Genomic DNA, 13105 nt, shown 5'->3' with positions numbered 1-13105 from the left:
GGACTGCAGCCTACCAGGCTCCTCCGTCCATGGGATTTTCCAGGCAAGAGTAACTGGAGTGGGGTGCCATTGCCCTCTCCAGTGGTGCTGCCTAAAAACATAAATAAAAAATAGGAATATAGATTCATGGAATAGGCTACAAAGCTCAGAAATAGATGTAAAAAATTTAAAGATTGTTTATCACGAATTAAGAGGAAACAGAAGAATAATTTTATAAAAAGTTGCTGAAATAACTGGCTTACAATATAGAAATGTAATTTAATTCACGTTTTTTACATGAAATATAAATTTTAGGCTAATTAAGAAATTCATCTAAAAACCTAACACAGAAAATAATTGAGCGTCAGATAATTTGGAAGTATAATTTTCTTGGCTCTGAAACAATATATCATGTAATAGCAAGAGAAAAATATTCATATACTTGACTTTAAAAAAAAACTATACCACAAAAAATAAGTGATGACTAAAGCTCATGCTTCAGGAAAAACATTTGCAACAGGCAAAATATTAGCTGCAAGATACGAAAGCTAGGAGAAAGTGAAAAAAATATACCGACACCAAAAAATAAGCAGGCAAAGTGTATATTCTCACAAGAGGAGGTTTAGAGAGTTAGATATAGATATGGAAATATGTTCAGCTTCACCAGTTATCAAATAAATACAAATTAAAGTGAAAATAAGGTTTGCTGACACCTGGTGATGGTGATACCAATTAACACAACCTTTTTAGAAAGCAATTTGACAGTAATATTTCAATAGTCATAAGTATATTCATTCTATTTGAAGCACTACTTCCAGGCTTAGACTTCTGGAGAAGTAATTTGAAAAAAGAAAAACCATTTGCATATGGATGTTATTGTTGTGACATGTATAGACTTAGAAACTTGGAAATACCAAACTTTGGCAATAAGAGGTAAGGTTAAGCAAAATAAGGTCTGTTGATAGAATGATAGAATGTTATGTGACAAGAATTTCCTTGGCCCCATGGACATTACGAGCTAATTGACACTCAAACTTTGTATCTCATCTGACTTTTTGAGTCTTCATTCCCACTTTATCCAGCTTAATTCAAGAGTTATTACCTGGTAAGCATTCCCACTTTGGGTTCCTTAATCCAAGGCATCAGCTTTTTAACCATTCTTGCATGGAACCTAAGAAAGTGCAAGTGTTAGTCACTCAGTCATGTCTGACTCTTTGTGACCCCATGGACGGTAGCTCACCAGACTCCTCTGTCCATAGAACTCTCCAGGCAAGAATACTGAAGTGGGTAGCCATTCCCTTCTCCAGGGGATCTTCCCAACCCAAGAATCGAACCCAGGTCTCCCACATTGCAGGTAACATCTGAGCCACAAAAGAATCCTAAAGTCACATTAAAATACCTTCAACTCCTTGACTATCCCCTTCTCCCACTGCACTTGAAAAAAAAAAAAAAACTGTCTCCTATTTTCATATCAATGTCAACTTCTGCCCCATTGTTCCCCTGAAACTAAACTCCACAGAGGTATTCCAGCAGACACCGTCAGTCCTCATCTTAATTTGACCGTTTGGTTGCATTCATGAAACTCTTCCATTGCCTTCCATGGCACACACTCTCCATAGTCTCTTCCTTCTTTCTTGACTATGCCTCAGCCTCCTGTGCTGGCTCCTTCCCTCCCTGACTATAACTATTGGAGTTGGTTCAGCCCCAGTTTTGGCTCTTCCTCTAGCTGACTCTACTTTGTCCACAATCTTGTCCACTCCTATGGCTTAATATGCCATCATAGTCCATGTCTCCTTTATCTCCTGTCCAGATTGCCTCTGAGCTCCAGACTCATCTCTTCTTAATTATCACACAAGTTCACTTTACTGAACACAAGCAAAGTTGAAGTCTTGACTTTTCCATTCAAAGTCTGCCTCCTGCTCCATGTGTCCCATTGCAACATACGCTACCTCTGAACATTCATTACCTCACCAAATCCTCCACAACCAGATACCCCACTTCCAGTCCTGGCCCATTATACCTTTAAATGGTATCTTGGAGCTGTCAGTTCTTTGCATTTCTGCTGTACCATCTTAGCCCAGGCTTCTAGCATCTCTTGCTCTCTCTTTTTAAAGTTTTAGTTGGAGGATAATTACTTTACAATGTTGAGTTTGTTTTTGCTGTATAGCAGCGTGACTCGGCTGTAAGTATACATATATCCCCTCTCTCTTGAGCCTCCCTCCCACCCCTTCATCCAACTCATCTAGGTCATCACAGAACACCAAGCTGAGTTCCCCATATTTTTCAGCTGCTTTCCACTAGCTCTATTTTACCACATGGTAGTGTAAATCTGTCAATGCTATTCTCTCAATTTGCCCACTCTCTCCTTCCCCCGCTGTGTCTACAAGTCCATGCTCTATATCTGCATATCTATTCCTGCCCTGCAAATAGGCTCATCAGTTCCATTTTTCTAGATTCCATATATATGCATTAATATATTTGTTTTTCTCTTTCTGACTGACTTCACTGTGTATAATAGGCTCTACGTTCATCCCCCTCACTACAACTGACTCAAATGCATTCCTTTTTATGGCTGAGTAATATTCCATTGTATATATGTACCACAACTTCTTTATCCATTCATCTGTTGACATAGAGGTTGCTTCCATGACCTGGCTATTGTAAATAGTGCTGCAATGAACACTGGGTTACACGTGTCTTTTTGAAATACAGTTTTCTTATGGTATATGCCCAGTAGCTGTGTTGCTGGGTCATATGGTAGTCTTATTTGTAGTTTTTTAAGGAATCTCCATACTGTTCTCCATGGTGGCTGTATCCGTTTGCATTCCCACCAACAGCGATCTCAATCCTGTGTGGCCTTCCAGTTTTAGTCTAGTGAATTTTTCCACGCTTCTGCTAGACTGTAAGCTCTTTGAGGGTAAGGACTGTAGCTGCTTGCTTCACTGAAGTAGTGAATACCTTGTGTAGCACATGGCACATCTTTAAAGTTTAATAAATGTTTATGAAATAAATTGAATCCCATGGATAGAGGAGCCTGGTAGGCTACAGTCTATGGGGTCACAAAGAGTCAGAAACGACTGAAAGACTTCACTTCACTATGAAATAAATTAATGCAATGATTACAGTTATGTAAATGCTGCGCATATGAGGACTGAAGGCAATGTGGAAAATTTAAAGGAGCTACTGAAAATAGGACTTTAACAAACTTTCTGATACTTTTGTTATCATGTTTGACCAATGAATTCCATTTAAGACATACTTGTGGACAGGGTAACAGGTCATAATGGTCGTATGCTGAGATGTGCAGTGCAGGGAGAAATACAAGGGTGAAACATGAGTGAGGCTTCAGCCAGGTATTGAAGATGAGCTGGTGGGGATGGTTGGGGGCTCAGTGCTATGTTCAGGCCCCCTGGAGATGGGTGGACTTCAGTTCAGTGGAAGTTGGACTGTAAGAACTTGTGTTCTTCCAGCATGATTCTGTGGCTCAGAAACAACTTTTTTAAAGTAAAAAGATAGGGATGCAACCCCAGAGCAAAATAGAGAGAGCTTATCCAAGGATGAGAGACAGTGGATTCTTAGCTGGCCGTGCAGACTCTGGGCGGAGATCAGAAGTGTAACAGAAGACAGACACCTCCCGGTGGTGAGGGCTGTCACTCCTCATCGCGGCTGATAAGCTGATTGCTTCCTATGTCCCTAGCTTCCTAATATTTAGCCCACCTCCCCACCAGATCCCCTGAGTGCACCTGATGCACAACGGGTCTCCCACTGACATATTGTTCTCTTTAACTTTCCTCTTTTTTCCTTCTTCTTTGCTTTCTTTCTCCTTCTACTCCCTTTTCCTCCTCTCCCCACCACATCTTCCCCCTCCTAAATATAAACAAAACAATTTGTGTTTAGATGAGAATGCTTCATATCATAAAGATCTAAAATCTCCTAAAATTAATGCATATATTTAGTACAATTCCAGTTAGACTCACAGTCCCATCACCCTATTTGGGTAAAATGATCGTAAAGTTCATATGGAAAAAATAATGTCTAGAAAATGCTAAGAAAATTATGAAAATAAAAATAGATTTACCATAAATATATTTAAATCTACAGTCTTGAAAATTTGATGACACTGGAAAAGAAGTGGATCAATAGATAATTGGAGCAGTGCAAAGTTCAGAAATAACTTGTAGGTATATGGTGATTTAATATATGAGAAAAGTGGTGTTTCCGTTCAGTTGGGAAAAGGAACTTTTTTAAAAATAAATGCTTGTGACCTAGCTGATTAACCATCTGGGTAAAAATAAAGTTGAGCCCTTATCTTATCCTTTGTATAAAAATAAATTCCAGATGGATTAAAGATATAAATTTAAAAAATAAAACAACAAAGATGGTGAAACAATATTATATTTGTACACAAGCAAGAGTTTATAACCAAGACAATTTGTATTTGATCATAGAAACATATTATATAGGGTAAAACATACATAAACTGCAAGACAAACAGTACATTAGGAGAAAATGTGTCAGAAATATGACAGATAAGGATTAATATCTATACTATACAGACAGCTCTTAAGAATTGATAAGAAAAAATACATACAAAGCAGAAAAATGGTCTAAGAATATGAACATGTGATTCACAACAGAGAAAATTAAATAGCCAGTAAAACATCTCTTTCTTTCCATCAGCAATCCAAGAAATTCTCTTGTGGCAAGTCAGAAAGTCAGTTCCTTTAAGGCTCTAGGGTGGATAGAGACGATGGAAGAACGCCACATGATTTGGTTCCTGTATTTTCTTCCCCACAGACGACAGTGACGGTGGTGGGAAGCTTCTCTCCGAGGCACTCCGAGTGCGTGGTGAAGAACGTGGACACAGGCAGGATGCTCTGCAAGGGTAAAAGTGTGCACAATGAGACCTGCGCCTGCATCATCCCGACCAGGACAGCTTACAAAGGTATGTGCACTCCACTGGTTCTTATTATCATTCTTAGAAGACGAAGAAGGCAAGAGAACCTCCTGAGCCCAGAGTGCCTAGGGGAACAGGTTAAATGGTAGAACTTGAATAGCCTCACACTGGAGACTCCCTCTCCCCAACTCCCTGCACCCTCCCTCAGTCCCCCTCACCTTTGCTCCACTCCTCCTGTGGCCGCAGGCCCCTACTGTTACCTGTGGCTAGAGAAGGATGGAGACTGGCAAATCCCCCCTCAAGTTGCTTAGGTGAGTGGCAAGCCAGAGACCATTGAACTTGACCCTTCCTAGATGGTTCAGATAGTTCAGGGATCTGAAAAGCTGGGAGTGCCCTTGGTGAGGTGAGGAAAGGAAATGGCCAATATTTTATCATCTTAGGTTCATTGCATTTGTTCATTCAAACAAGAAATATTTATTGAGCATCTGTGTGCCAGACACTGTGCTAGGCGGTAGGGATACCATGACTGAAAGAGACTCATCTGTTCTTTGCTCACAGTATTTAGAGCCTCTTGGGTTAGCAGCAAGTGACCAGCACCGGACAGTGCTGTGTGCAGCATGCAGGGAACACAGCACGCTGTGAGATATACGTGAAGAGGACACCTAACTAGACTTGGGGGAGCAGCGAGAGGGCGAGGAAAGCTTCTTGGAGGATGAGTAGGGTTGAGCTGGACAAAGAAAAAGGGGAAGAGGATTCCAGGCAGAGCCCAACTAGTGTGACCGACCAAAGGAAGGAAAAAGCTTTGTTTGAGGAGCCAAAAAAAGGTTCTATGTGGTCAAGTCAAATGGGGTAGAGAGTGGAGTGACAGAAAACAGATGCCAAAGAAGGTACAAAGTGTCTGGCACAAAGTAGCCGTTGATGATCAAGACTTTTTGTAGAATGAATGGCCACAGGTGGAGAACAGGGCTGGAGGAGGGAAGGGCTGCATTCCGAAAGGTCTGACAGAAGGGAAGCACTTGCAGTGATTCAGGTTGAGGGGACTGAGAGTGGAAGTAGCCGGAGCCAGAGAAGGGGATGGATTCAAAGGTTGGTCAGGGGTGGGATGAATTGGGAGTTTGGGATTGATATATATATACTATTGATACTGTGTATAAAATAGATAACTAATGAGAACATACTGTATAGCAGAAGGAACTCTGCTTAATGCACTCTGGCGACCTGAAGGGGAAGGAAATCCAGAAGAGAGGGGATGTATGTATATATTTGGCTGGTTCATTTTGCTGTACAGTAGAAACATAATATTGTAAAGCAACTATGCTCCAATAAAAATTAATTTTTTAAAAAAGATGGCTAGGAGTTACAGTGTATGAACTGAGGATTCATGAGTTTCTTTGGGTGAGAATGACGTGGTGGAGTCAAGTGCATGGTTATTAAAATGCAGGTCTTGCTCACCTGGAACATAAGCTTCTGAAGTATTTGAGATCGCCGCGAAAAGCTAATTGATTGCATTCTTAAAATTTTTTAATCTTTGTTTTAAATTGAAATGCAGTTGATTTATAATGTAGTCAATTGTTTTTAAAGCCTCTGTCAGTTTCACCCAACCATTCGTCTGCCCTTTTCTCTGGATGCTTTATATATTCTGAGCGGCAAACACAAACACTTCCTACCTCCTGCATCCAGCTAGCCAGTGGCCATTACCAAACCTTTGTAGTCTGTAGTAGCTTCATCCCTTTCACCAAATTCTGTCTCCCTTCTGCTTTGAATTCATCTCTTCCATAACAGCCTTGATGGATTCTGCTCTAATCATCCTAATCATTCCAGTTCCCTCTGGGCACCCCCACAAGCACCCCAGTCTTGGTACCCAGGTGATGCATGGAACTTGAACCACTCATAAGGTATTTCCTTGGCTATCCTGTCATGGTGCTGTTTCACCTAAATTTTTTTTGTCTCTTCTAGAATAACTGAACGCTTTCAGAGCTGAGATCATATATACTTGTTTCCTTGTGAGGTTTCCCAGGAGTGTTTTGTGCACAGTTGATACCCAGGAAAGCACAACTCTTGCTAGTCTCTATCACTGGACACTTGTAGATTCCGATGGCATGTATGTTTCCCTGGGAGTCCCTCAGTGCTTACTGTCCATACATTCATTCTGTTAACAGTTATCAAGTGTCTGTTCAAAAGCTCTTGCTGAGAGGTCATGCCAGCCCTCCAAACCTCCTTGTCTTTGGAACAGAGCATTATCATTTGCACAGAGACCCACTTTATGTGAGCAGAATTTTATGTGGCATCCTGGCTTTCAGAATGAATATTCCTGTTGTAGAGAAGCCTCTCAAAGTAAGCGTTTTCAGACTTTTGGAATCAAGTACTGATCATATTTCAGTAGGAAAACTAGAGGTACCAACAAAGTTAGGCCAACTTATTAATTTGTCAAGGGAAGACTTTTTGTTTTCAAAGTATCATCTGCTCTCCCCATTAATTCATAAAAGGAAGAAGATACTAATACCAAAATGGGTGACAATGAAAATATCACAGAGGAGCCCTGGTGCCTGGACACAATGGGATTTGAAAGGCACCCCCCTAGGCTGCCACCCCCAAACCTGGCAACACACAATCAGTACAGTATGTGGGGAGGATTACAAACCCAGATTCCCAGCACACCCCAGGCCTGCCAAGTCAGAGTATCTAGGAATATAGCTCTGGAATCTGTATTTTCATCCATTTCTCAAGTGATTCTGATACACAACCAGATTTAGGGATCATCTTGGATAGAGGATGTAAGTTACAGTGATACAGGAAATAGGCCGTTTTTCTCTCATGGTGATTTAGCACACTGTTTATCATATTCCTTTATTCTTTGGGGGTTTTCTAACTGATGGGTAGGTTTTCAAAAGCAAATAAGAAATCCTTCATCGTAGATTTGGCAACAGTTGACTCCAAGAAGATCATGGCTCCCAGCCCACAGGAGCCACACTTCGGAGTGTGTTGTGTAAACATTTGTAGTGTGGGTTCTTCTGAAGGTGCAGGGTTTCTTTCTTCTCTAACATTCTGGTTATCATGTTCTAGACAGTTCTTGCTCAGTGACTTGTTTTATTCTTATGCTGTGGCCAATTACAAGCTGAGATAGTGATTCTGGGGAGAGGATGAGCTGCAAATGGGCTGTGAAATGGCTTTTTCCTAGTGATTATCCATGGGAGGCCTGGAACGAGGTGGGCTGGGGTCTGTTTGGAGGCTTGTGCTGTGCGCTTCGGCTGCCTGACGGGAATGGCCCCGGGGAAGAGGCCACATACTGATGGAAATGTTAGCGAACAGCTGGCACACTCCACCCTCTATGTGGAGGAGGCAAAAAATATTTATTTTCTGTATTTCCGGCTTTGCTCAATGATAGCAGAGCTTCGCCGTCACTGACTGCTTTTCCCTCTTTGCTCCAGATGTTTTAGTTGTCAACATGACGTTCTCATTTGGTTCCTGGCGTGTGTCAAAGAGATTCAACTTTACCAACTGCTCATCATTAAGAGAGTAAGATTTTATTTGAAATGTAAATATTCTCTCATTGGTTTTAATTTATTTATTTGCTTTACTCTCCCATTTCCTAAAGAACTCTTTTGTGGAGGAGAACTTTCCAAGGCGCCTTTTGGAGCATGGCCTAATGGGAGATAGGAGGGCCCCTGAGCTAATCAGCTGGCTTGTTCAAGCCCCACTAAGTGAGGTGGTGCAGCCAAGAGGCAAAGGACTGTGCCCGGGTGTATTTTACCCACAGGGAAATACATCTTCCTCCGACCCAGAGGTGGCCTTGAAGTAATAGGCAAAAGGGTGCAGCTAGGTTATCTGCGGATCAGAATGACTTTGGGAATTTGAGTCAAGGAAGAGAGTGGAGCATGAGGTACAAGGAAGTCACAGTTAAAGACAAGAGAAGGCGGAAGTCTCTGTCATCAAAAGAACAAGTTAGGACTTCCCTGGTGGTCCAGTGGTTAAGTGCCAATGCAGGGGACACAGGTTCGATCCCTGATCCAGGAAGATTCCACACACCTTGGAGGAACTGAGTCTATGCACCGCAACCACTGAGCCTGTGCTGTGCAATGAGAGAAGCCACCCTAACTAGAGAAAGCTCCTGTGCACAGCAATGAAGATCCAGCACAGCCATAAAGAAATAGATAAATATTTTTTTAAAAAAGAACATGTTAATCATGACCCACACTTCTGTACCATGTTTGGCCCTGTTGAGCTGCATACCCCCTTGAATTAGGACCACACTTCCCTCCTTGCTTCTAAAGCAGAGTGAAGGCAGAGAAAAGATGTTTCCCAGATTCCTGGTTTTCCAACTGGAAAATGGGATGGACGTTTCCATGGAAATGATAGGAAGCTGTCTTATTAGTGATTTCGTAGTTCTTTCAATGGTTTGCTTGACCAACTGGATGAGTACCAAATGTAGGTTTCTTTGGGTCTGGCCTGGGAACCATTGTTTCTTCAGGGAAAAGGCATCAAACTCGAAGCTGAGTAGGGAGGCCACCCTACAGCTATATGGACAGGAGCTGCCAGACTTTACCTTTACCACCTCGGCATTCTGAAAGAGGGGCTGAGTTCAGTGATTTCTAACAAAACAGAATGAATTCAAGGAGGGGAAAAGCTAAACTTGTTACAGAAAGCCTCAAAAGTCCATGAAAATGGGGAGGGGGGGAGAAAAAGGGAAAGAGTTAAATAGAATTGTATAGCTCAAGGAGAGTTTAAACATAATACAGCTCCCCACCTCCAGTTGTAAAGCCTGGCGAAAAGAAGTGACTTGCCTCGGGTGCACAAGGAGGTAATTAAGAACCAGATCTCAGACCCACAGCTCCCCAGAGGGTGAGTGCCCGCCCTTTCCTGCCCTTTCCCTGGATACCTACTTCCTTTTGGAAAGCACTTAGTAAGGTCATCACACCTGAGGGTTAGCAAGCGGAGTGCAAGGCGCAGACCTGCTTCGAGTGCGCTTCGGTGGCCTGGTAAACACTTAGGCAAGCCTGTGCTTGCTTGCTTTCTCCCACCAAAACTGCAGTTTCTGTAGGTCAGAGCCTCAGGGTGCCTTGGCATCTCTGGAAGCATATCTGAAATGCGAATGTGTCCCCTCTCCCTGATCTGGTCCTCTCCTTGTCCCAGAGGCCAAAGGTCTCTCTTGCTTCCCTTAGCTACACTTCCAGACCCACTTCAATTTCCATTTTTATCGTTCTTGCTTTAACACTGATTATCCTATTAAGTGCTTTTCCAGTCTTCTGCTGTTATCCATGCATGGTTGTTTGATTAGTAGACACAATTCTTCCTTAATTTGATTAAAAAGCAAACAGTGGCACCCTGTTTTCTGCGCTTGCCAAGGTGGCACTTTTAGTTTCCCATCGTCCAGGCACTGGGCAGTGTTCCTGCTCCAGTGAGGGTGGGCTTATGAGGGGTGAGGAGATCAGTGTCCAGAGGGAAGCTTACCTGAAGGTAGACGAATAGCAGAACCAGATGCAGAAACAGATTCAGTGGTTTCTTGTCATCTTCCAAAGCAGCAGGTGACCCCAGCTTCAGGTTTCCGTGGCAACCCCCTAGCAGGCGTCATGATGGTCCGTCAGCCCCGAGGGCTGCCCAGACCAGGGCGCAAAGCCAGTAGTCTGTCCCTAACCTGAAAGAACGGTCCTGTCTCCCCTGGGTTCATCACAGTCTGTCTAGGGACTTTTTTTTTTCTTGTTTTTAATGCTCACACACAGCATCACAGAGGGAAATTCTAGAATGTGTGTTTTTCTAAAAATGCAGGAATTACTTTGGTTTTCTGTGTTGCCAGATGTCCAGGATGTATCCGAACTGGCTGTGCCTGGTGTAAAAGTGAGAGAAAATGCATCCACCCCTTCACAGCTTGTGACCCTTCGGATTACAAGACGAACCAGGTAAAGTGACGTTTTTTTGGTAGTACAGAGTTTCACCAAAAATAAATGTTTGTGACCACCCAGCCCTAGCCTGTATTTTGTGTTTATTTCAAACTCTGAATTTCCACCCATTGGGATGTTGAAGGAATGTTCTTCGTTTCAGGACCTCTGTCCAGTGGCTTTTCAAAAATGGACACCACCCAAAACAGCAGGAGGAGGAAGATTCAAGGAGAATATGAGTAATAGAACCACTTGGGGCTTGCAGGTCAGACCCTGTTTTTGTATTGATGCTGGGAAAATCCCCCTTTAAATGACAGTAACATCTGATACTTTGGGTTCCTTTTAAAAATTCCCTATTTTGCTTTCTACCCAAATTCCCTGTTTTACCTTTGGTTTTTAACCAAGCTTCATTTAATTGGCTCAATACATCAGAGGCTGCACACTCACATAAAAGAAATTACAAATCTATAATTGTGAAAAATGATGTTCTGGTAGAAGTCAAATTTTGAACCTGACGTTGTGATCTCAGGAAGAGTTAGAGGGACGTCTAGAGCACATAGCACTGAGGGGATTTCAGATTTTAACCACGTTTATGATTGCATTTCTGAGGGGTATAGGAGGGCTGGGCGTGTCTATGCAAACCGTACAAATGAATCTCTTTGAACTGCTTTTCTTTGTAGAGACAATCTAACCAGTAGTTAATAGTGTCAAAACAAAGAGTTGTTTCTATGTAATAAATATACATTTCTCTTTGTGTCTCAAAACTGTCGTTCATGAAAAAATAGTTTTCACGGAAATTTCTTCGAAATTCCTCTTATTTTCTTCATAGTAAGTCACCAAGCTCAACTGACAGACGTGTTTGAAAAGAGAGAATATAACCCAGGAGACATTTCTGGGCAGAACGTAATTGATGTACTTACACCCAAGTGCTGGCGCCATTCAGTCAAGGGAAGTTAACTGAGCATCTGCTATGCAGTGAAAAGCCAAAAAGGACAAGTTCTTCTTCTCATTAACCTTGGGTCTAGTGGGAGCAGACAAGTCAAACACAGTAGCATGTTTTGTTCTCAAAGGCTCAGTGTTCTATTTCTTGACTAATCTGTGGCTTTGACATATCCATTTGCTGCTACCTAAGGTCAAGTGCCAATATAAATAAGTAGCACACTTTTAATCACCACCAAACAGTTGAGAGTAAGTGTAGGTGAATTCAGTAACAAGCAGAGGGAATGGGAATCAAAATGGATTATGGAGTTAATTAAAGGCATTAGAAAAGCTTGGTGTGCCGATATCTTCAGACTTTTTAAGCCTTTGAGGTTTTATTAAATGATGAGCCACATCACTCTTCTCATTGGTTGATGAAACTAGGGTGTAGTGACAGGTGTTTAAATCAAAAAGGCAGCGGCTTTTTAAAAAAAATTAAACTTCTCTTTTGCTCTTGTTTCAGTTTTTTTTTTTTAATTGGTCAAATACATATAATACAAAATGTACCACTTTGCAGTGTACAGTTGAGTAGTTAAGTACATTCACATTGCTCTTAGTCATCCCCACCATCTATCCCCAGAACATGTTTCAACTTGCAAAACTGAAACCTCGTACCCATTAAACAGTAACGCCTCCTTTTCCCTTCCCCTTGGCCCCTGGAAGCTACTGTTCTACTTTCAGTTCTCTGTGAATTTGACTACTCTAGGTACTTCAGATTAAGTGGAATCAAACGGGCTTTATCCTTTTGGGCTCATTTCACTTAACATAATGTTCTCAAGGTTCATCTGTCCTGTAACATGTGTTAGGATTTCCTTTCAGGCTGAATAATGTTGCATTGTTTGTATATATTATGTTTTGTTTATTCAGTCACCCATTGATGGTGTATCATTCCATTGATGTCTTGGGTTGCAGACATCTTTTGGCTATTGTAACTAATACTTCTGTAAATGGATGTGTACAAATACCTCTTCAAGACCCTGTTTCGGTTCTCTGGGGTATGTACTCAGCAGTGGAATTGCTGGATTCTATGGTAATCCTGTCTTTAATTTCTTTAGGAACTCTGTTCTGTTTCCTTACCTCTCAGCCTTTTTACATTCCCACCAACAGCATTTCGGTGTTGCAAGTTCTCCACATTCTTGCCAACACTTTTTTTTTAATAGTAACCATCTTAATTTGGTATAAGGTGGTATTTCACTGTGATTTGATTTGCATGTGCCTACTGTTTAGTGACATTGAACCTCTTTTTGTGTGCTTGTGGGCCATTTGTGTGCTTCTTTGGAGAAATGTCTGTTCAATTGTTCTGTCCATTTTATAGTCAGATTGCTTGTTTTTTTTGTTGTTGTTGAATTACATATATACTTTAGATATCAGCCATGTA

The 13105-nt window shown here is 41.7% G+C and overlaps 1 protein-coding gene across 2 annotated transcripts in view; it reads left to right on the top strand.

Moving 5' to 3' along the window:
• Positions 1-13105, top strand: part of PLXNC1 (plexin C1) — a 157124-nt gene that overhangs the window by 69529 nt on the left and 74490 nt on the right. For both annotated transcript variants that reach the window (XM_025284337.3, XM_044941823.2), the window contains exons 6-9: positions 4777-4924; positions 8305-8392; positions 10668-10770; positions 10913-11014. In XM_025284337.3, the coding sequence (XP_025140122.1) occupies positions 4777-4924; positions 8305-8392; positions 10668-10770; positions 10913-11014 (441 nt within the window). The remainder of the gene's footprint in view (positions 1-4776; positions 4925-8304; positions 8393-10667; positions 10771-10912; positions 11015-13105) is intronic.

Source organism: Bubalus bubalis, chromosome 4 (assembly GCF_019923935.1).
Source record: "Bubalus bubalis isolate 160015118507 breed Murrah chromosome 4, NDDB_SH_1, whole genome shotgun sequence".
Taxonomy (NCBI): domain Eukaryota; kingdom Metazoa; phylum Chordata; class Mammalia; order Artiodactyla; family Bovidae; genus Bubalus; species Bubalus bubalis.
Note: the sequence above shows the minus strand (reverse complement) of the source record. Positions and strands in the feature narration are given on the sequence as shown.